General features: G+C 44.3%; 1 protein-coding gene across 1 annotated transcript in view; it reads left to right on the forward strand.

Annotated features, from left to right (window-relative positions):
• Window positions 1-25496, forward strand: part of RAB2A (RAB2A, member RAS oncogene family) — a 109004-nt gene that overhangs the window by 63838 nt on the left and 19670 nt on the right. Inside the window, exon 6 of the mRNA XM_073679338.1 lies at window positions 2608-2719. Within this exon, the coding sequence (XP_073535439.1) occupies window positions 2608-2719 (112 nt within the window). The remainder of the gene's footprint in view (window positions 1-2607; window positions 2720-25496) is intronic.

Raw genomic sequence — 25496 nt, forward strand, 5'->3', positions numbered from 1 at the left:
TAATAACTGTTGGACACAGTAATGTTTCTGCCTTGAAATGAGGTTTATTGTACTAACAGAAAATGTGCAATCTGCATTCAAACAAAATTTGAAAGGTGCATAAGTATGGGCACCCTTATCATTTTCTTGTTTTAAATACTCCTACCTACTTTTTACTGACTTACTAAAGCACTTTTTTTGGTTTTGTAACCTCATGGAGCTTTGAACTTTATAGCCAGGTGTATGCAATCATGAGAAAAGCTACTTAAAGTGGCCACTTGCAAGTTGTTCTCCTGTTTGAATCTCCTCTGAAGAGTGGCATCATGTGCTCCTCAAAACAACTGTCAAATGATCTGAAAACAAAGATTATTCAACATAGTTGTTCAGGGGAAGCATACAAAAAGCTGTCTCAGAGATTTAACCTGTCAGTTTCCACTGTGAGGAACATAGTAAGGAAATGGAAGAACACAGGGACAGTTCTTGTTAAGGCCAGAAGTGGCAGGCCAAGAAAAACATCAGAAAGGCAGAGAAGAAGAATGGTGAGATCAGTCAAGGACAATCCTCAGACCACCTCCAGAGAGCTGCAGCATCAACTTGCTGCAGATGGTGTCACTGTGCATCGGTCAACTATACAAGGCACTTTGCACAAGGAGAAGCTGTATGGGAGAGTGATGCGAAAGAAGCCGTTTCTGCAAGCACGCCACAAACAGAGTTGGCTGAGGTATGCAAAAGCACATTTGGAGAAGCCAATTTCTTTTTGGAAGAAGGTCCTGTGGACTGATGAAATCAAGATTGTTATTTGGTCATACAAAAAGGCGTTATGCATGGTGGCAAAAAAACACAGCATTCCAAGAAAAACACTTGCTACCCACAGTAAAATTTGGTGGAGGTTCCATCATGCTTTGGGGCTGTGTGGTCAATGCTGGCACTGGGAATCTTGTTAAAGTTGAGGGACGCATGGATTCCACTCAGTATCAGCAGATTCTTGACAATAGTGTTCAAGAATCAGTGATAAATATGAAGTTACAAAGTGGATGGATCTTTCAGCAAGACAATGATCCAAAACACCGCTCCAAATCTACTCAGGCATTCATGCAGAGGAACAACTACAATGTTCTGGAATGGCCATCCCAGTCCCCAGACCTGAATATCATTGAACATCTGTGGGATCATTTGAAGAGGGCTGTCCATGCTCGACGACCATCAAACTTAACTGAACTGGAATTGTTTTGTAAAGAGGAATGGTCAAAAATACCTTCATCCAGGAACTCATTAAAAGCTACAGGAAGCGACTAGAGGCTGTTATTTTTGCAAAAGGAGGATCTACTAACTATTAATGTCACTTTTCTGGTGAGGTGCCCATACTTATGCACCTGTCAAATTTTGTTTGAATGCAGATTGCACATTTTCTGTTAGTACAATGAACCTCATTTCAAGGCAGAAACATTACTGTGTCCAACAGTTATTACATATATCAAACTGAAATAGCTGTTGCAAAAACACCAATTTTTATAGAACATTAAGCTTAAGATTAATAGGGGTGCCCAAACTTTTTCATATGACTGTAACTCCTTTTAATTCTTATCAACACTATAAAACCAAAGCCACATATTTTACCGAGTTTCCTATTGCATCTTTCACAATAAATCTGGCAATTCTGCAGATTTTAAATCTATACATTGAAGCAATGATACCTTGAGCATTTCCACAATATAATGAACAAGCTGCAGTTTTGCAAACCCGATCTAATCTATTTTGCTATAATCAGCTGCAGGTTTGTGGCATGTAAGTCACCCCAAAAGTTTATAACTGATTAGTTCAGATAGCCCGGCCATGTAGAGGGGGGTCTTCTGCTTTTATGTTGCACCGGAGAATTATAACTTTGCTGATTTTATCATTTTGTTGGATGGCCACGTCTCTGCACAGTCCCCTCGTAGGCTATTAATAAGCTTGTCGGATATGTCTCAAGGCCTTCCTAAGGTTCTGCATCCATTTAGAAAGCGAAGCACTTTAGACGTCACACTGATCTTGGGAGCGGTGCTGCTTTGAAGTTGGTCTCATGGGGCGAAGGAGATTTAAAATGTAGCAAGATGTAGTTTTCATATATTTGGAGAAATACATCCTCAATCACATCTATGATTTCACAGGCACTTTACAGGGAAGACGTGTCATTGACAGCCATCAGCGGAACATTTTTAGAAATTATATATATTTTCAGTGTAGGTGTAAGATGTGATCCTTTTCTAACTAATTAACAAAGACCTTTACCTATTAGGCAGGAAAAGGCCCTGCATTCAGTATGTGAACATCGGGGCCATCTCTCTTCATTGGCCCCCTCAGCACTTCTGCCATTGCTAATTGTGCTTCGCTGATCTCATTAAAGGTGTTAGGATGAAAGATGAAACCAACATAGAAAAGCTTAGCGTACGGTCCTATACACCACCTCTATGTCACCAGGAACTGGAAAATGTATATTTTTTTCCCCAGGTCAGATTTTTTTTGTATATTTTGAGTTCATAGAATAATTTTTAGACAACATAAAACTAGCACATACTTATTTTTTTGGGGGGGGGGGTGATCATTCGTTCAATGATTTTTAGATGTCTGACATGTATATTTTGTTTGCAGTGATTTAGAATCAAGGAGAGAAGTAAAAAAAGAAGAAGGTGAAGCATTTGCCAGAGAACATGGTCTAATTTTCATGGAAACTTCAGCCAAAACAGCTTCAAATGTGGAGGAGGTAATAATCTGTCATCACGTTATCTATTGGACGTTGGCTTATGGCAGAAGGCCTCACTGTCTTTTTGGACTGCACTAAAAAGGCAGCTCTTAAAGGGGTGTTCCCATCTCCAAGATCCTATCCCAATATGAAGTAATAATAATAGCAAATACCTCCAATTAGAAAAGTAGTATAGTTCTTCTGATTCGCTATGTTGCTTACCCCATGAGCAGGGCATTGCGGTAGCTTGGGTATCCATAGTTACAACCACTAATTGCTTACTAGCTAAGTAACTATCACTACATGAGTAGTCATAACCATGGATACCTAAGCTACCGTAATGCCTGCATATGCGGTAAGCGACATAGCGAATTAGAAGAACTATACTACATTTCTAATTGGAGGTATTTGCTAATATTAATACTCGTACTGCATATTGGGATAGGATCTTGGAGATGGGAATACCCCTTTAAGTGCTTGGTTAAGGGAGTTCTATTTATGGAAAATTCCTTTAAAGAAGCACTCTTGTGAATATATATTTGCATTAAATGTGTGCATGTAGTGTGAGTGTATTAATGTACTCGCCTACCTCCTCTTTCTCTGGGATCTAGTGCTGTTCTGCTCCTCTTCTCAGTGATGTCACCACAGTTTAGACTATCTGGCTCACTCTATGACCTATGTGTGAGCTGAAAGTCTTTTACATTGTAAGCCTATGGATCCTTGGTCTGACGCTCCATAGACTTACATTGTATTGCCACTTGAATCTGTAGAGCGGTGACGTCACTGAGAAGCGGAGCAGAACATCGCAGGGTCCCAGTGGAGACGGCTATAGGCGAGTATATTAACACACTACCCTACAGTACACTGCACAAACATTTAATGAAGAAAAATATTCGTGGGAGTGCTTCTTTAGTCTCAATCCAGAGCTTCAGAACTGACTTAAAGTTACATTGCTTCATTATTAAAAATGTTGTTCCCTACTTTCATATTGATGACCTATCTATAGGATAAGTAATCAATACAAAATAGTGAGGGTCTTACTCCCAGCATGCTCAGTGGTCAGCTGTTATCACCTGTGAGGGTGTATAAGCAGGACACTACAGCTTGGCACACTGCTTCGTGTCTGCTGCAGGGTGCTGCAGATCAGCTCCTACTGAAGAGAATAGCTGCTCTGCAGTGCCTGGTAGCAGCCAGTAAGCTGTATACAGCTATATTATTCTGCTTCGTACACTGTTCACATGCAACAGATAGGTGTGGGTCCCGCACCCCCACCATCTTGTATTCATGTCCTATCCTAAGGGTAGGTCACAATATAAAAACAGGATGATCTGCAGTGTGACTACAGCATGGTTGGATTATTATAGCTTTTTAAACATCAAATAACACAATAAAATGTGTCCCGTTGGGTGGGTGGTATATGTATTCCTATCTACGATACCCCTCATCAGTAGTGCACAGAGCGCACGTTACTGTGGGGGAGAGTGTGATTTCCAGCACTTGTCTGTAGATCTGCAGGTGCCTCAGGGAAGACATGAAGCTCAGTGTGTGGGGTGTTTGTGTCACAGATGAAATGATGGCTGCGAGCTGGAATATTGTGCGCTGTCAGAAGGCGCAGCACAGGAAAAGAAGAACTGCGCTCACCATACAAGCCTTAGTGATTTCTGCTTTTGGCAAGTCTTCTGACCTTTCTGACACACTTGGTATAATATATATCGTCCTCCTCAATATGCCCACCTTAGGTTTTCGTGCCGAACTCCTGTATCAGTCACGAGTCCTGTCCTCATTTCACCTTGTGACACCTGAACACACGCACTGAATCTCCCCGAGGCACATGAGGATCTGCAGACAAATGCTGGGAATCGTAGTCTCCTCTTCATTTATGTGCTCTTTGTGATTAGCGGGTCATGTCTATGTACAGATTCCTTATATTAGGCGGGAGGCGTCCTCCTATCCTCGTTTATAGCCTTCATCTGTCTATTCTGTTCTCCACCTCCTGGCCTACATTTCTGTAGTACTGCACAAGTTTCATGTATGGGCTAGGTGTCCTTCCCAGCCTTTTTTAAGGGCTTATGTAAGATGGGAAAAATCAATCAGCTTTTTTCTTCTCACATAAACAGCATCACTCTTATCCTAAGGTTGTGTCTGGCATTGCAGCTCGGCCTCTGACTAGTGCTGAAAATGATCTGAATGGGGGCTACACACACATCTGTATCCCCTTATAGTTGCAACAAGTGAAGGAGACTTTAAGGTTACTGGGAAATGGATAAAAGAAGAATAATGCAGGGGTAGAGATATCATTGGTGCAACCTGGGCAGCGGCACAGGGGCCCAAGTCCTCACCCATAGCAGTAAGCAAACACATTATTGGGCCCATATACTGTTGTGTCACAGGGGCCCTCTTCTGTCTGTGTCTATTGCTCAAAATAATAGTTTGTGTGCACTCTGTCAGAAGTGGAGCCACAGCAAGGCGCAGGAGCGCCGCTATACCCCTCTATACCACCAATGAATGATACAACCCCTTCCGGGACCTACACCTTGACTATGCATGGACTCCATTTGACCGCATGATCCACATGGCCCCACACCACTGTTGGACCTGGTTGAGCTCTCCTCTTTCCTGGACTTTAGCCCTATTCTCAGACTCTAAACAATTGCAAACCACCCATACAATAAGCGACTAAATGATTAAGGCCGCAATTGAGGCCGAAACGTCTTACCGCTGTCGCCTTGCACTTGGGTTTGAACAAATTGTCTGTGTATTAATAAATGTTTTTGCATTCACAACATTTGAGTGTGCGATGAATTGAATTTTCTACATGTGTCTATTGCTCGGCACAAAGCGAGCACCTTACTCGTACTTGCTGCATACTGTATATTCTGGTGCTTTCATTGAAATTACATTAACTGAAATGGACCATGGAGTGTATTAAAAAAAAAAAAAATTGCCATAAGCCGAATAAGTTTTATGTATATATTTTACTTGCTTATCAAAAGCCATAATATTCCACAGACATTATCATCACTGTCCCCTTTGGGGCTCACAATCTAGATTCCCCACCAGTTGTCCAGTTCAACCCATAAGAGTGTTGGAGGAAACCCATGCAAACACGGGGAGAACATAAAAACTCCTTGACCTTGGTGGGATTTGAACCCAGGTCCCCAGCGCTGCAAAGTCACAGTGCTAACCACTGAGCCACCTTGTTGGCCTTGGTTCAGGCATAGAACGACGGCTCTGCCTCTTACGTGGGCTGACACATCTCTCACTTAGCCCGTCCACTGTTTATTTTTATTTTTTTTAATACCCAGTTAAAGTTTGATGATCTAAACCCGCTCCCTGATATTCTATAGCTGCACTTATTTAGGAGCAGTCACATTAAACCACACTTATTATCTATCAGGCCAGCTGTATGTCTGGCTGCTGAGGTCTCTACTAAACTCAAAAACAATTGGCCCAAAGTGCACACAGCCTATGTTTCTGCCTGTTACGAAACCCGGCCTACTTTATACGCCCAAGAGGAGCCGACCCCCTCTGACATCCATATGGAAAGTGACCCTCCTGTGTGACATCCCACTCAGTACACTAGTGCTACTCTGATCAATGTGACCGGCATCTTGTAAGATGTACTGGGGATTTCTTGCAGTACCATCTTTATTTGCTTTTGGTGCTATGCTCCGCTATAAGGACGTGCTGCCACTAAACCATCCTTTCCTTGCTTGACTATGTTGCTTGTGTTTTCAGTGGACATAAGTGATGGAAAGTGGTATAAGTTTCCAGTTATTAGATGCAGAAAAGACAGTAGTTTATAGCTATTATTCCTATAGATCACAAAAAAAACATTTAGTTCCAGCCAGTGGAATTTTGTTCCTTTAGGAACAGCATATTTTTATTTGTTTTGTCATTGCATATTAAAGGAGTATTCCCATTTTGTAAAGTGATGGTATATCACTTTATTATGAGTGGCGGGTCCAGCCTGTAGGACGCTGCCAGGGCAGGGAATGCAGGGGGTGAAGCACTGATGTACAGCCATTTTCCCCTTCTGAGCTTTCCCTTACTTATTTATGGCTTTAACTTGCCACCTTGCATATGTGGACAAACCAACCGAATTCACACAAACTCCACTAAAACATTATTTTATTCAATATGCATTAAAATGGCATACAATGTAACCAAAGTGGTGGTACAAGGTGTGGTCTGCCACCTGTACTCCAGTATTTCTTCAGGGCATTACATTGCAGGATATGTCACCGTATGTAAAAAGTTGTTCCAGTTCTGCAACGATTGAGTATTTTGCACATAAGAAAGCTGATAGTGTAAAAGGGGGGCTCCAATCCTAGCGTTGTGCTATTACATTATAATATTGGAGAACAGTAAGCCAGCATCCCAAAGGGAATAAAATCACTTGATGCTTTATTTTTCTTGTTAAACTACATGGATCATGCACGGAAGAGGACATCATTTCATAGTTTATGCGTTTCAGGCCAGTTGGTCCCTTATGAAATCCTCTTGTGTTTTGCATGCAATGACCCATGTTTTTGTTTTTGTTTTTCCTTTTGATCCATTTTAAACAAACTTTTTCTAGTTTTTAACATACAAGTCAATCCTGTTTTTTATTAACAGGACAGATAAAGTATCAAGTGGTTTTAGTATCTTTTGGATGCTAGCGTGCTGCTTATTTTAGTGCATGTCTACGCTACAAGCTGCCATATAACCCTGCACACAGGGTGAGCTGACAGTACTCTCTCCTCATCGGAGTGATCCTTTAATGTTTGATCAGCTATTGTATAAGAAAATTACTCAGTAGTTGCAGAATGGGAACAAGGCTTTACATGCTATTACAGATCTTCTACAATGTAGTGTCCTGAGGAAATCTTGCATTAAGGAGGTGACCTACTACTATGTGTATGACCACTCTGGTAAGCCCAGGATGCCCACACCAACCAGCCTCATATCTGGGGATCTTTGCGGGTTTGGGTGAGCACTATACACCCTACATAGAAAAGAGTTGTGAAGGGGTTTTGTCTCATTTTCCCTTTAATTGTGCGTGTCACAGCTAACATCAAGTTAGGATGAAATATTCCACTAGACAAAATATAAATTTAGATATTTGAAATTGCAGAAATAATTAACTAGAGTTTTGCTTAATTGCAAGTGGCATCCCATTAATTAGGTACTCAGAAACTTTCCGCTTCCTTACCTTTTAATTTTTTTTTTCAGCTCCTTCTACAAGGGAGGCTTGGGAAGGAATGTAGAAAGTCAGCCAGCTTAGCAGGGTCCCCCATCAACATGACAGCTCAAGATTAATTAGCAGTTCAGTAATAATGGAGATGCATCTTCTCACCAAGCTTTGGCTTTCCATAGCAGATTTATCACTTGAGCACAGCCAGCAGGGTTTTTTTCCTAGAGATTACTACCCCAAGCAGCGCTGTGATATGATTCTGGGGTCACCGGATGGGGGATCTATTGGTGGGAGGAGAGCTGTACTGCTGTAGTATAATGGGCCGGGTCCAGCAGCTACCATCATGTGTGTTACACTCCAAAATTGAGGTCTAGTGGATCATTTGGTTTAGTAGTGAACACTAAATGCTGAACTAAATGCATGCCCATTGCACTCTGCCAACTCCTGATGTTCTTATATAATGGCAAAGAAAGTGCAAAAGATGTGACTCCTCACCACAGATCCTGCCATGTCCATACGTTACTCAACAGTCCAATATGCAATTTTCATAGAGGAAGAGGACTAGACATCCATTATAAAAGTCAATATCGACCCTTTTAAAGCAGTGTTGGGGAACTTCACACCCAAGGACCATTTACAGCCCTCGATGACCTTTTCTCAGGCCCTCAGACAGATTCTCAAGGACCGCAGTGTTTGGGTCAGCAAATGCATTTTGATGGCAACCAGCCCTTTAATTTCTTCTTGCTCTGCAAGCACATGAACACTACTGAACGATACAGCGGGTAATTAAAGAATACATCCTGGCCAGCGTCAACATCAGGACGTACTTCGTGGGTGGAGTTAGCACGATGCGCACCCATCCCACGTAGGACCACAGCGGCAGCCTCCATGTTACTTCTTGTGATGTACAGTACGCAGCCCCATGACACCTCCTGTGATGTATAATACGCAGCCCCATGACACCTCCTGTGATGTATAATTCGCAGCCCCATGACACCTCCTGTGATGTATAATTCGCAGCTCCATGACACCTCCTGTGATGTATAATACTTAGCCTCATGACACCTCCTGTGATGTATAATACGTAGCCTCATGACACTTCCTGTGATGTATAATACGTAGCCTCATGACACTTCCTGTGATGTATAATACGCAGCCCCATGACGCCTCCTGTGATGTATAATACGTAGCCCCATGACACTTCCTGTGATGTATAATACGCAGCCCCATGACACCTCCTGTGATGTATAATACGCAGCTCCATGACACCTCCTGTGATGTATAATACGCAGCCCCATGACACCTCCTGTGATGTATAATACGCAGCTCCATGACGCCTCCTGTGATGTATAATACGCAGCCCCATGACACCTCCTGTGATGTATAATACGCAGCCCCATGACACCTCCTGTGATGTATAATACGCAGCCCCATGACACCTCCTGTGATGTATAATACGCAGCCCCATGACACCTCCTGTGATGTATAATACGCAGCCCCATGACGCCTCCTGTGATGTATAATACGCAGCCCCATGACGCCTCCTGTGATGTATAATACGCAGCTCCATGACACCTCCTGTGATGTATAATACGCAGCTCCATGACGCCTCCTGTGATGTATAATACGCAGCCCCATGACGCCTCCTGTGATGTATAATACGTAGCCTCATGACACTTCCTGTGATGTATAATACTCAGCCCCATGACACCTCCTGTGATGTATAATACGCAGCCCCATGACGCCTCCTGTGATGTATAATACGCAGCTCCATGACGCCTCCTGTGATGTATAATACTCAGCCCCATGACGCCTCCTGTGATGTATAATACTCAGCCCCATGACGCCTCCTGTGATGTATAATACTCAGCCCCATGACGCCTCCTGTGATGTATAATACGCAGCCCCATGACACCTCCTGTGATGTATAATACGCAGCTCCATGACGCCTCCTGTGATGTATAATACGCAGCTCCATGACGCCTCCTGTGATGTATAATACGCAGCTCCATGACGCCTCCTGTGATGTATAATACGCAGCCCCATGACGCCTCCTGTGATGTATATGCCCCATGTCTCCTGTAATCTATATACTGCAGCCCCATGTCTCCTGTGACACAACGCCATGTCTTCTCTGACATATATATGCCCCAGCCCCATGCCTCCTGTGATGTATATACTCCAGCCTCGATATAGCCTACACAATGTATATACTCCAGCCTCGGTGTCTCCTAGGCAATGTGTATACTCCAGCCCCGGGGTCTCCTACGCGATGTGTATACTCCAGCCCCGGGGTCTCCTACGCGATGTGTATACTCCAGCCCCGGGGTCTCCTACGCGATGTGTATACTCCAGCCCCGGGGTCTCCTACGCGATGTGTATACTCCAGCCCCGGGGTCTCCTACGCGATGTGTATACTCCAGCCCCGGGGTCTCCTACGCGATGTGTATACTCCAGCCCCGGGGTCTCCTACGCGATGTGTATACTCCAGCCCCGGGGTCTCCTACGCGATGTGTATACTCCAGCCCCGGGGTCTCCTACGCGATGTGTATACTCCAGCCCCGGGGTCTCCTACGCGATGTGTATACTCCAGCCCCGGGGTCTCCTACGCGATGTGTATACTCCAGCCCCGGGGTCTCCTACGCGATGTGTATATTCCAGCCCCGGGGTCTCCTACGCGATGTGTATATTCCAGCCCCGGGGTCTCCTACGCGATGTGTATATTCCAGCCCCGGGGTCTCCTACGCGATGTGTATGCTCCAGCCCCGGGGTCTCCTGCGCGATGTGTATGCTCCAGCCCCGGGGTCTCCTGCGCGATGTGTATGCTCCAGCCCCGGGGTCTCCTGCGCGATGTGTACACTCCAGCCCCGGGGTCTCCTGCGCGATGTGTACACTCCAGCCCCGGGGTCTCCTGCGCGATGTGTACACTCCAGCCCCGGGGTCTCCTGCGCGATGTGTACACTCCAGCCCCGGGGTCTCCTGCGCGATGTGTATACTCCAGCCCCGGGGTCTCCTGCGCGATGTGTATACTCCAGCCCCGGGGTCTCCTGCGCGATGTGTATACTCCAGCCCCGGGGTCTCCTGCGCGATGTGTATACTCAAGCCCCGGGGTCTCCTGCGCGATGTGTATACTCCAGCCCCGGGGTCTCCTGCGCGATGTGTATACTCCAGCCCCGGGGTCTCCTACGCGATGTGTATACTCCAGCCCCGGGGTCTCCTACGCGATGTGTATACTCCAGCCCCAGGGTCTCCTACGCGATGTGTATATCCTACGCGATGTGTATACTCCAGCCCCGGGGTCTCCTACGCGATGTGTATTGCATATCTCTCACTGCTTGAGCTCTATTAATATTACATGAGCAGTGATGAATTTCGTCCTGTGAGGAGACCTGCAGTGTAATATACATCTTTGTTTGATACGACTTACTTCTGCGAGTTTTTTACATCGTCTCAAAGAGTCACCTGTGCTCCTGACCGGCACAGTCGGAAAAGCCGTTATGAGTAGCAGCATCATCCATTCTACCGAATATCACAGCTGTATCAAAGAAAAGCCGCTCCAGCTTCACATTAGGTGTGAGTAATTTAGATGTATGACCAGATATAGCAGGGTAATTTTCAAGTTGATAATTTTCTGAATGGCCCTTGGTAGAAAAACGGTTCCCCACCCTTGTTTTAAAGGGCCTTGCTACATGATTTAGGACTTGGCCAAACTAGAAACTTTATTTGCTGACACGTGTTTTGGGATATTTGCCCCTCATCAGTGCAAAGCAGAACTGGTTTGGCTGGGTGAGAGGCCTCTGACAGGAGATATAACAGGTAAAGTTTCTCTTAGTGGCGAATGTTGAGTCGGAAGGAGGAAACTTATCCGGCCTTACAATTCTCCTGTGGAAATTTAAATATGCAAATGGCCTCTTCAGAGAAGAAGACAACAAGAACTCTAGTGGAAGTAGCAATCCTAAAAGTCAATATGGACCCTTTTTAAAGGGCCTAGTTAAATGACAGGACCATGTAGTGATTGTCACTAAAAACTTTGTAATGCTTAGTTTTCCCTGCAGTCTCTACAGAGAAATTGAAGGTGCATACCCTAACTACAGCTGGTCACTGGTGGTCAGCAGAAGGACGTCTTGTGATCAGTCTATCGAGGAGCCCATCTATATAGATGTTGTTTAAGGCAGCCGAGCCATTTAGATTTAGTTTACCTATGTGGCGGATGTGTATGTGCCTTTTCACCAACCTGAATTTCCAACTTTTTGTCTACAAGTTTCTCAGCTTTTCCACAAGGTGGCAGTGTAACACATGGAATCTCAAAATGTAACGCTCCCCAATGTAGCGTGCACCACCAATGTCTGCTGAGCCTGCGATGGCTGCAGATCAGGGCTGACATTCACACGCTACCTTACGTAATTGATAAATCTATCACTTATATAGTTATGTGAAACTTATTATTGATTAGGTTATTTCTTTCTGTAGGAATAACTTGTTTTGGATTTTTTTTGATGATCCCCATACCTGTGTAGGAGGATTCTATGTACAGTTACATCTACAAAATGGCTTTTTTAATACCATTTACCCTGGGTGATAATGTATGCATCTGTTAGATCTATTTTCTACATTTAGTTAAGGCGTCTTAATATGGACTAATTGTATAGTGTCTTGCATATATCTGGTGGTGGTAGCCGACATGTGAGGGTTATTTTTTCTCTATCCAGATTACTATGTCATTCCCTTATGTGGTATATAATGTGAGAATCTATAGTACTACAGCCGGCGTTTGCCTGACATTATCCCGTACAATAGTGTTGGACAGCAGATGCCCAAACATCGAAGCCCAGTCAGAGGTGATAGGAGAGATCCAGTATGGAAGGAGCTGGTGTTAGGTGTGTGGGAGCCTTTCCCAAAGAGACCAGCTCCATATAAAGAATACCTTGGGGAAAGCCGGTGATGAATGAGGCTGTCATCTGCCTTCAGTTTCCCGCTAGTATTTCAGCCTCTCACTAATCATGCCATCTCCATTTTCTGTCTGGTGATGTTCATTTCCGCACCAAGTATCATGCATCCTGGTGCTTCAGTATGGCCCGAAATATCCGAGCAGTACAAGGCTAGATCTGTGAGGATATTCATAATATAATATATATTACATGGGTATATGACAATAGTAGCTACATTATTATTTCTTATTCCACATCGCTGTTCTCCAGAACGTCTTAATAATACTCTGTTCACACATAATTTTCCGCTTCCTTCAGAGGTATATGTTGGGAATATTCCCTGATGTATACTTCCACCAGCTGCCATCACATGTCACGGTATAGGCATACATCTTACATTGACTCCCAGTGCAGAACTCGCTCTCCTATAAGGATATGCTGCTATATACACGCCCAATATATGTCAAGAAAACACACTTTGCACACACCTGGTTCATTGGGGCCTCCAGATGCTCTTTATCTTGGAGAAATTAGTTGGGTACAGTGTTTTCTAGGGTTGAGCGAGTATGTTCTGTCCGAGTATGCTCGGGCCGAGCTCGGAGCAATTTAACCTCATCTCCGAGCAGCTATAAATACTCGGTGTGCATGATTTGCAACTGTTTGACCGTTTTATTACATGTGAGGAATGTGTAAGAAATAGACATTCCTCCCATGTAATAAAGCTGTCAAACAGTTGCAAATCATGCACACGGGAGTGATTCAACCATATCACCGAGCAGCTGTAAATACTCAGAGCTCGACCCGAGCATACTCGCCGAAAGGGTTAATAGAACATACTCGGTCAACACTAGTGTTTTTCATTATAAATCCCAATGATAAATGTATAATTTACTAATAAAAAAGTAAATGTTATAATTCTTAAAATTGATACACCTTTATCATGGCAACAAAATCAAATCATGTCCAAAATAGCTATAAGTCACAAACATTTTTGACGACATCGATGACCCGTGGAGGACGCCTGTGACCTGATGATTCACTAGTACAAGTATTCGTCTGCTCAATAAGCAGTTTTGCTGCACATACAATTGTATAAGGGTGCTTTCACATTGCATTCTTGCCCATGTTCAGTGGTTCCGTCGGGTCATGTGTCCAAACCTACAGCAAAACAGGATTCTGGCATATGTGCCAAAGGGGTCATAGACTATAATGGTGCCGACGCTGTAGACTATTCCGGGGTGTCCGCCCCCAGTATGCATAAATGCCCAAATATGATGCACGACGTAGCACACGTTGATGCTGTCGGCACTATTATAGTTTACACACCTTTTCTGCTGTCAATGAGGTTATTAATGGTCTGATTAATGTTCTGCCATATTGAATGCACTTGGGCAAGCGAATCATCAAGATCCTCTGCTGGCAGCTTCCTGTTCAATTGCCGACCAATGACGTCACAGATGTGACCAATGTGAGAATAGTCTGGTGTTTCTCCAGACCATGGTAGCACGTTTTATAGATGGGATTCACGGCACGGGTGTATGGTTAGGATTTCACTCCTTAAGCCCAATGATTATTTTAATAGGTACACCATACAGTTTCATATACATGTGACCTTTCAGTCATTAAGACCTTCATCAGACATATGGATTGCCCCAAGAGTAATGGTAGTATTCAAAGAGCAATTGTAGACCTCTGTAGAATAGGCAACAACCATCGCTAAAGAGAAGCACAGATTGTCTCTTGGCCTCTGTTGCTGTAATATTGTTCAATACTACTACTGTTTCTCTTGGGCTGATCCGTATGTCTGATGGTAGAACATTTAGGTCACTCAGGCTGCTCACAGTAGCATGCGCAACATGTGCCCTTACAATATGCTACCCCTCACCATAATCCCAAGAGTAGGACCGGTGTACTTTCCCTCATGAAGGCCTCTTTATGGTGTAGCCCACATGATCTCTAGACCAATCTCTGGCTGGAGCGGTGACGTGAGATCAATGAAGAGGGCTTTGTGAGGGTACGTCTGATCGGTCCTGCTCCCTGGACTTTGGTGTGAGGTGGCAAAATGACTAGCCAGACTCCTCTAGTCTTCATCCGGGTACACTAACAGCTTGGCGTTAAATTGATTTGGAGGTGGAACCAGTGGTGTTTCTCCAAAGTGTCCATTCTTCAGTAGTACATTTTTCAATACGACAGCACCAGGCCGCATGGTGCCCCTTGCTACTGTGAGCAGTCTGTGTGGTTAAATGTGCTATCATTGCCTGCAGCGCCTCCCATAGAGCACATCTGAGATGTCATTGGTGACAATTACTAAGGGATCTTGATGATATACCCAAGTGCATTGCAGAACATTCCTCAGACGACCATTAATAACCTCACTGATGGCAGCCAAGGCTGTAAGTGCGAGCATTTCTGCGAGTGGCAATACTGAATAAATCGAAATGTTTGGAAAATTTTGTTTCCATTTTCTCATCATTTGCATATCATTAACATGTCCATCCATCCTGTGATCTCCATAAATTCACGACTCCCTTCTTGTTACAGTTTCAATGTTGAGGAGTATATGTAGTGGCTCTTGTTGGAGTTGGCAATGTTTGGCTGCTGTGGTTTTCATACATGCCCAATAGCCGTCCTTATTGGCAGTATTCTGACTTTATCAGTGTTATGCCACATGAGGATCACATATTAAAATGTCAGTTCAGTTGAATGTGAACCGGTCCCCATCTCTGTCCTTGTCCACCTCCAATTTTTTCCCAGTTTAAACATTTTATTGCTGGTAGAGATGTATTTTAGATCTAGGACTAATCTAGTTTCTTGAACCTTTAGAACAAGAGGTGGATAATGTAGTGGTCCCTGCGTTTATTGAACCTGGTGCTGTTATTAGGTCATAACCTTCAGTTCCCAGCACAATTATGGCCAGGATGTGAAGTATGGAGAATGATGAAATAGCGAGAAACCTTACACTTGGCAACCAATCTGGTTACTTCTTTCATTTTGAAAAGGATTTCTGGAAAATAAAGGTTGAGATCCGGTTGTCATGGGAACAGCTCCACCTTTCCTTTGCACCAGTATTGATAAATTGCACCAATGTCATTTGAAAAATGTAATCAAGAAAATCGCAGCGTTGTAGTAGAAATATGGAGGGGCATATTGCGATTATCATTGTTTTCTTCGCCAGGGGCGTAACTAGGGTGCAGGCGTCTGAGAGAAGGTGCTGTGTGCCAGCTCCTAGCAATCAATTGTACTCTCATATCTCACCCTGAACGCTGGCACTTCCGGGTCAGGGCGACGTCAGGAGCACAACCAGGTCATCTTATCAACGTCAGTCTGATATGCGCTTCACTGGAGCTGAAGAGACTGAGGATTTATTGTAATTGAGGTGGGGATGGAGGGAGAAATTTAAGAAAACGTGAGGAGCAAGACACAGTATTCATGCGGACCCAGTATATGTAGCGGGAAGGGTGGGGGTGGATTAATGTGGACACACTGAGGAGTGAGGATTGGTACTGACACAGTATGAGGCGTTGGGAGGAATTTGTGCTGACACACTATAAGGAGCAGGTGTGGATTGGTGCAGTCACACTGAGGCGGTGGTTTAGGGGCTTGGTGAGGACACCAGATGAGAAGTGCGATTGGTAGGGACACACTGAAGAGTGGGGGAGATTAGTGCGGACGTAGTGTGAGTAAGGGGGGATTGATGTTGACACAGTATAAGTAAGGGAGGATTATTGCAGACTCACTGAGGAGTGGAGGGGTTTGTGTGGATGCAGTATGAGGAGCAAGGGGATTGGTTCGGACACAGTATGAGGAGAAAGGGAGGGATTGGTGTGGACACAAAATGAGTAGCCAGAGGGGGGTTGGTGTAGATATCGTATGAGGAGCGAGGTGGGGGGATTGATGTGAACACAGTATGAGGTGCGAGGGGGAGAATTAGTGTGGACACAGTATGGGGGGAAAATTGGGGTGGGGACAGTATGAGAAGTGAGGGGGATTGCTGTGCAGACACAGTATGAGGAGGGGATGGGTGGGATTGATGTGGATACAGTATGGGCAGCGAGGAGGACCTGTGAGGAGACTATGGCAATTTGGGAAGCGAGCGGGACCTGTGAGGAGACAATGTTAGTTTGGGGAGCGAGGGGGGTCTGTAAGGAGACAGTATGGGCTATGTGCAATATATGAGGAAACAGTATGAGGAGCGAAGGGAATGGCAGCTGAAACAGTATTGGGAGTGGGGATGTATGAGAAGACAGTATGGAGAGTGGGGGGACATTATGGGGTCTGAAAAGTGTGATGGGGCACAGAATAGAGACCGGATAATCTGGGTTGGCAGTACAGAGATGGGGACATTATGAGGGAATAGCAAGGGGGGACACAGTGTGAAAGGACAATGTGAAGAGGGGGCCCAGTGTGGAAAATAGCACCAAACTGAATTCTTGCCTCGGGTGTCAGAAAACCCCTGCTTTTCGCTGAACTATACAGCTGACACTGAGCCTGTGCGGTTTTATTTTTGTCTTTGGTTATGATTAGATCATGTGATATACTCTATACTGGGTGATTTTCTACCAGTGATCTGTACTGTAGCAATCTTCAATTTGATATCGTAACAAGTAACTGTTATTGAATATTCGTTTGGGGTTTCTACCTTGTCCTGCTTTCTTAGAATATAGGATTTGTTGATCGTGTAAGCTGGTTTACTGTGCTGGAACTGACTGGTCGAAGACCTCACCACAGCTCTAGTCTTCAGGGTGCGTTTACACTGGGCAATCATCATAAAGAAGTGTTCGTAGGAAGGCTGTATTCCCCATATTCTCATCCACCAGATTCAATTATTTTTAAGCTTTCTTAAAAATTATTTCTCAGCAGCACATCATCCTGTGTAAACATGACCAGTGCCGCCGAGAACGACAAGAGTCAATGCGGATCATTCAGTGTCCATTGGAAGTGCAGTCTGCTTGTCTACACAGGCTATTAAACAGTCGATTGTCAAACAGCCATTCGGTGGTCATTTAACAGTGGCCATCGGCCAGGGTAAATGAGTTTTAGGCTCCGTCAGACACAAACTGACTCGTTAGGGTATGTGCACACGTGGTGTATATGCAGCCAGTAACTACCATGGGAACATCCACTTAAACACATTTACTAATCTTAGACTCAAAAAAGTGTGTGTTTACCCTGCACCGTCTGCAGCTGTTAAATAACCGCCATTTGGCTACATGTTTGCAGTGGTCATTTAATAGGGCATGTGCCCACGATCAGGAGCCGCTGCGGCCCCGACACTGCAGAATAGCCGCACCATTTCCGCCCTCATTATGCAAATGAGTTTTGGTTTTTTTTCACCCGCAGCGTCCAGATGTTACAGCATAGTGGATGGGATCTCTAGAAATCCCATGTCCACTGTCTGTGCATCTCAGGCTGCGGAAACTGACATGTGGCTCGTCTTTTGGGGTTGCAGCATGTCAATTTCTCTTGTGGGTCCGCATGTGGACCTTCCCCATAGACTTGCATCAATGAGAAAGTCCGCATGTGGGAAAAAAAATCGCGGCTGTTCTGCAGTGTCGGGGCCGCAGCGGCTCCTGATCGTGGGCACATGCCCTTATACTGATGTCCAATATCAGTCTGAGCTGTATACTCAGCTGGCATTGGGCCTCAGGTTGTATGTAGTGCAGGTATGCCCCTAGTAGCCCCACACTCTCCTTACTGCATTATCCTATGGAGGTTTAGACATAAGCTAGATACCTGCTTGTGTCATCAGTCCCAATAGGTAAAGAATTGATAATCTGCCTCACTGACTCCCACTGGATTTTCCGGTGCTTACCCATCATTTCCAGCCAGTAAAGGCGTAACCGCAAAGCATAGGCCAGCTGAGACCAGGTAGGTGTCAGAACAGGATTAATATCCATTCTAATTTTATTCAAGACCAAACCCCTTTAAAAACACTTTATCACCTGGACAACCCCTTTAAAGCGGACATTGTCATGGGGTTATAGAGCTGAAAAAGAAAATGTCTTTGTGGCCATTCTCCTTTAAGAACACTTGAGAACTGTCTGTGTCCTGGCAGCCATGCTTTCTAGGCCTCTTCTTCGCCAGCTTGGTGTTCTTTTCTCTTGAGCCAAAATGTGCAGCCCAGGAAGCAGCTAACAAATTGGGTTTTTACTCGCCAAGAGGAATAGTAGGCTGGAGCAGGAAGCCAGACAAAGAGCACACGGAGACATATATTTTTGTAATTGAACTTGATGCGTGTTGAAAGATTGAATATATAGCGCTGAACAGTAGGAGAACGCTAAGGTATGTTAGAGTAAGTGGTGCATGTGATTCCAAACATCTGGCCGCGCGGCCCCACCGCTGCACGGGGATTCATCTGGTACTCGTTCTCCTAACAAAGCTGGTTTGTTTAAGCTGGCGACAACATAATGCGCTAGAAAGAGCCGTTTCCATGTCGGTTTTGATGTCAGCCATTGAAAATTGGAATTGTCTGATGTTTATTTGTGGGTAATTGCGGCTAAACGGTATATTGCTCTAACGTTACAGTGATCCATTCTTGGCGCTGTCACACTTACAGTATGAGATTTGGGGAGCCATAAATCAGCATATAATTTCTCTTGACCTAAAATAAACTGAGGCCTTGGACTTAATTTAACTGATTTTCCCCCGTAATGAATCCAGGGCGGGAGGAAGCGGCGAGCGCTGTAATGCTTCCCTCCATGTGCCAGTTGTTAAGTGCTTGTTTACATGAAGTTATCATAACACGTTTTCAGGATTTCATGGCTCTGTTCAATGTTTTACTTAACGCGAACAACTGAACACCCCATACGGGATCCCAGCTGCTCGGATTTGTGCAGCTTTTGACCGCCGTTTTCAATTAGCACGGTTTGTTAGGCCATCGCGATAATTGGTATGTTAATCGCAAGCCCAGGAATTCCCCCCTCCCCCTCCTATCGTTATTTGAAAATTAAAAACTTCCATTTCAGAGAATTGTGAATCAATTCACGACTGGCTCCGGGCCAGGTCTTCTCTATCCTAACGGCACGCCTGAAAAAATGCACTTGCTTCTCTAAGTGCTTGACGAAAGTGTGAGATGATTAATTCCTTTCATTATTTTGCTGCAAATTCTCCTGACCCCTCTATGATGATTCGATCACCCACTTAGAGCCCATGCATATTCATATTGCCCGCCGCCTGCTGCAGCCACCCTCTCTGCCTTATTTAGCTGCGGCCTGAGCGCGGTGCAGTAATTGAGCTGCAGTAGATTGATTGCTCGGGGGAGCTGTAAGGCCTTTAAAGGTGAAAACATATCAGTCCTATTAATTAAGAAACAAAGCTCTGGTGGCAAGTTCAGCAGTCAAATGCTGCCACTGCTCAAATGAGGAGGACGATGATGAGTTTTTCCACCGTGGACCTAGTTTACTTTCTTAGATGTGATTGAGATCCCTCTAGGTGCAGACGTTTCCAAGGCATATCCAATTATTGGATGGGATCAGCACCACAAGATAAAAAAAAAAAAAAAAAGTATTCATAGTTCAATAAGTCTTATAATACACTGTGTATGCTAGTATAAAGGGAAACCTATAATGTAAAGTGCCGCGGAATGTGTTGGCGCCATAGAAATAAAAGTATATGTAACAGATGATAAATGTATGATCTCTGGATGCACGGCCCTTGGGAGCTCCAGCTCTCACAAAAACCAGGCTCCCAAAGTCCTCGGTATGAAGGGAGCAGTAGTGAGCATGTGCGACCTCTACTCCATTCACTGCACATGCTCACTACGACTCAATTCCCTGCTCTGGAATCGTGTAGATCTTTAAAGGGGTAACCCAGCCTCAGGAGGCTAATGGGGCTGTTGTCAGGTCTACAGATGAGCAGAGATGGATCACTGCTTTAATATCCAGAGCCCCGATGCTTGTACACTTATCTATCCTCTGGATAGGTGATAAATGTTGTTTCTGGGAAAAACTATTTAAAGAGGTTTCTCATTTATGTCCATACCTTGTCCACTTTAGGTCTACAGACACATCCATACATTCAAATGTAAGATCATGTAGTTGATTTATAAGCAGCCGAATATTAACGGACCCCTTTAAGAGCTCTAGCTGTACTTTGAGCCATAGCAGCTAATTACGGGTTCATTCTTCTGTGAGTCTGGCACTTTTGGTTTGCCAGGAAGGTAGTCACTCACTGCAGTGCCCATTAATAAGCCCAGCCAGCATTTTGCGTAGTGGAGTAGAATTTGATGAACACAATTCATGCCTTCCTTTGTTATCTGAAAGCAGCTTCTTATTTACTTCTTAGTTATTTTGCTCTTGTATATTGAGACAGTAATTTCCAAAGAGCTTTACAAATTCCCAGCATCACTGTCTCCATTGGGACTCACAATCTAAATTCCCTATCAGTATGTATTTGCAGTGTGGTAGGAAACCGTAGGAAAACACACAAATTCCTTGCCAATGTCCTTGGTGGACCTCAGTGCTACAGTGTTAACCACTGAGCCATCCTGCTGCTGCTTCACACAATTCAGAATTTTCTATTTTTCTGTTACTCTTTTAAACAGTATGGGATGTAAGTGATTGTAAGGCCGAATAAGGAGATGCAGAGTTATACATACGTCCAGTGTGTGGCCGTACGCTGGCACGACTGTTTATCGCCCCGCCATGGCTGCTGCAGTGTGGTCCCTGAATGTCGCTCTTGGGGGCAGTGTCGCTGCTTGTATACGTCTGCTGTATAGGGTTATTTATGCCTAGTCCAGTCCCTACATGACAGTAGTTGTGTATATTTCGTGGCTGGGAAAAATCCTGCTGCTTAAAGGTATACATAGCCTAAAGGAAAAAATGAAGCAAACACCCTGGTCAGAAATGCCGTGAAATTGCCTGTGCTCTATTGTTTAGTCTGGTAGTTATGGAAATGTTGATAATAAGAGTCAAAACTATATAAAACACTTCACAGACTTGGTGGGTAGAGGATTATGCTGAAGAGGCATCTCAGACTTCAGAGACGGGAGCCCAAACCACAAGACGGCTAATCCTCTGAAGAATCTGAGAAGCATCTGTCTTGATGTATAGATTGATTGGGCCGGCCACGTATTGTCTGTCAGCATTTGTGTATTATCAGTCCGCAATCATTTACATCTCCCTCATCTGACCAGAATTAGCAATAGGAGAAGGGGTGGGGGCGTCATACTGGCTCCCTGCTTCTTCCATACGTGTTGGCTCTGGAGGTTTCTAGGGCCGCACACTAGCCCTGGGGTTTGAGTCATACTGTTAGGCTTACTGTCTAGGGCTCATTCAGACATCCGTGCCAATCTGTCCAAGCATGGACCTGTAATGCACCGACTAACCGCAGCTCTCTGATCTGAGTGTGGCAGCTTCATATATTAGTCTAATCTAGGACCCATTTGCACGGATGTCTGAATGAGCCCCAATAATCATTCCCCACACATCCCTTTTTAGGCATCATTCACACAATCCTTAATTCTGACATACGAGAAAAACAGACCAGTTATTTTCATCAGTGTGGTCCGAGTGTCATCGGTTTTTCTTGTACGTGGAGAAAAAAAAACGTTTTTTCACCTTCTCCTATGTGACAGTCCATGAAAATCACACTGCACTCAGATGGCATCTGAGTGCTGTCCAATTTTTATTTATTTTTTTTTTTCACTGACCCATTGACTTGCATTGATGATTCTGATCCAGCACTGAGATCAAAATCGAACATGTCTCTGCGACTTTTCTTGGACCAACCTGTCCATGGAAAATCATGGACATGTGAACAGCCCTATAGATGTTCACAAGTATGAGTTCTATCTTGTGAAGAACACGAATAGCACTGATAGGTGTCTGAATGAGGCCTAACTTATTTGTCTTGACTAAACGTCTTGTTTCAATAGTGGGAGGGTAAGGGGCTGCTTCTTGCGCAGCGTATCTCACGAGGAACCTTAGGGTTAGATTGGTGAAAATGTAACTCGTACAATCATCTATGTTTTCTGCCAATTTTTTTTTGTCAATTAGCAACAAATGAAAGAATGAATGAATATGTTGTTAATTTCTGTATTAAAGGGGTATTCGTTTTTTGCACTTCAGTGGCCTAATGCTTGCTACTGTTAATCTCAAAATGATCATTGCTTATCCCTTCCTGTATCAGCGCCACCTCTGCTGCTCGTTGACATGGCCTCAGCGGTGGCATCCTGTCTGCAACTGATCATTGGTCTTCGCTGTCATGAGAAGTAGACGGTTAGGCGCAGTGATTGGCTGCAGCAGTCTTGCACTGTAGTTGTGATGCCACCACTGAAGCCCTGTCCAGATGGATCAGTGGAGGAGGAGCAGAGAGGCGCTGATGGAATAACAAAGGGAATGTGTTTTTTTTTTTTTTTTTAAACATTGCATCCAAATACAGAAAAATAAGAAACCTTACCTTTCACAAATGCCTTTACTGCCCTTACTACACCTGTCCCATCCGCTGTAACCTCAGCTGCCACTCATCAGATGACATATTACTGGACCCCACCAACATCCGATTACTGGAAGAATCCCTTTAGCTCTAAACTTTGCTAAGTCTATCATAAATGCTTTAGAAGTTTGATATTCATCACTGTTTTTAATGAGAGCAAGACTCTGGACATTAAAAGTTCAAAGTGAGCTTATCACCTCCAGAAACGCCATTTACCTGCAGATATGGTGGTAATCTGCCTTTACATAGTGTTTAAGCCCTGTTTAGGCAGCTTACTATAGTAGCAGCTACAGGGAGAAAATGAGGTTATATTCTCCCTGCAGCCGCTCTTGTCCAGTCATCGGGGCGGTTACAGTCACCACTCTCCATACAGAGAGCGCTGTAATCACTCCCGGCACACTGCCTGCTCCACACATTGGAGTGATTGCAGCGCTCCTACTATTTATCAAGTGGTGACTGTAAGTGCTCCCTGCACTTCCCCGATGACTGGAAGCAGTGCAAATAACACGTTGTTTTCTCCCTGCAGTTGCTGCGCAAGTAAAGCAGCTAAATAGAGTTTAAAGCACCACTCCATTGTTTTTTTTCATCTTACCACTGCAGTGGTGCCACTAATCTATGTTCCCTGTCCCTAGTCTCATACTTACCAGCCACTGTCTTCTGTTCTCGGAGCCGCTCCGGTCCATTTCCAGCAGTTTCTGACTTGCAGGATCGCTCCAGTGTTTACTTAGCGAGCCGGAGGTCACTTCTCAATGTAAGTCTATGAGAGGCAGAACGAGGTCAGAACGCAGCTCTCATAGACTTATACTGAGAGCTTGTGGCCGCTTCAGTCAGTCCAAAGTTGTGGGCACAAGATGGCGACGTAGGGCCGGAGCAGCGCCCGGAAGAGCAGAGGACAGGCTGGTAAGTATAATACTAGTGGCAAGAAAGTTACAACACCCTTTAGCTGCTGATTACCCCTATATTTGCTGGTATTAAAACATTATTGGATTTTGAACACTTTATTTTTAAATAAAGATAATAGATTATCTATATTGAATAATTAAAACCAGATATTAATAATTAAAACCAGATATTAACACATTATTTTTTCATAATCTGTTATTTTTCTAAATCTTCGCTTTTATTTCCCCAAATTGTCTAGTTATTATGGGGGACAGCGATTTTGCTTGTGCTGCTGTTAACGGCATTTAGCAGTCTGCTTTACTGCAGTCACATGGATCATTGGCAGCATTAGACAGGATGTGACTATGGGAACGTTTTCTAGGCATGCCTCGTGACCTCCCCCGGGAGGGGAGGAGGTGAATGCCGAGATCCTGGCTGCGTCTTATTGAATCCTAATCCAAGGAAAAGCATTTTTGAGGGTTAAAGCTTTCTTCTAGATATTATGGAGCTTGAAACCTGTATGTTGTGAATACATGGATGGGACGTAGCGCTGGGTCTCGATTCTAATTGGCACTATAAAATATCCTAAAGCTGGAAAATGCTCTTTACAATTTTCTCGGCAGGGCACTGTCGTCTTCTAAATCTACATATAAGCATCTTGCGAAGACTCGGGGACATAGGGGCTCAGTAATCATTGTCCTCCCCTGCAAACATGTTGCGGGCAAATGCGGCTGCACTGTACAGAACATAAAGCATTGCAAGTGTCATCTTCCCCTCGTGCACTCTGCTGAAGCGTAACATCTCTAGTGTCTGCTGCCCAATGTTAGTAAGGTCACCATTAATATTTAATGGCTCTAGCTCGGCAGCAGGCAGCTCGTAAAAGTGTGTGCCTGCTATCTGTTACTGCGGTGACTTCATAGCTGCTCTGTAATTTCACCATTGGTTAATATAGCTGCCTTCCCTGACAGTTCAGGAAAGATTTCCGGGCTGTGCAATCGATGCTTCAAAGCCCCATTTAACACTTTCCACGTCTGAAGCTGGTCATTCCCTATAGCGGTATTTATGATGCTCGCTGTCTTACATGGACGCATAGCATGTAGTAGCTGCAAACGATTTATTTTATCTTTCTTTCAGCAAGAATTTGTTGCTATTCGGATGTTTTTAGAGAATATGTAGAATTTAGTGTTTATTTCTGTGTGATCCCAACATAATCTGTGCTAGATATTGAATATAAAATTGTAGGATTCCACAAAATGGTTTTATCAGTAGGGAGCAGAGCACAGGATTTTTGATAAATGACTTATTTCCTAATTCAGTCATTGACTTCGGGATTAGGAGTCCAGTGGGTTGCTCTACATGGTGGCTGACTTGCATGCAT

The sequence above is a fragment of the Phyllobates terribilis genome, unplaced genomic scaffold, assembly GCF_046119375.1.
Source record: "Phyllobates terribilis strain yellow unplaced genomic scaffold, ASM4611937v1 Scaffold_4__5_contigs__length_816908805, whole genome shotgun sequence".
Classification (NCBI taxonomy): Eukaryota; Metazoa; Chordata; class Amphibia; order Anura; family Dendrobatidae; genus Phyllobates; species Phyllobates terribilis.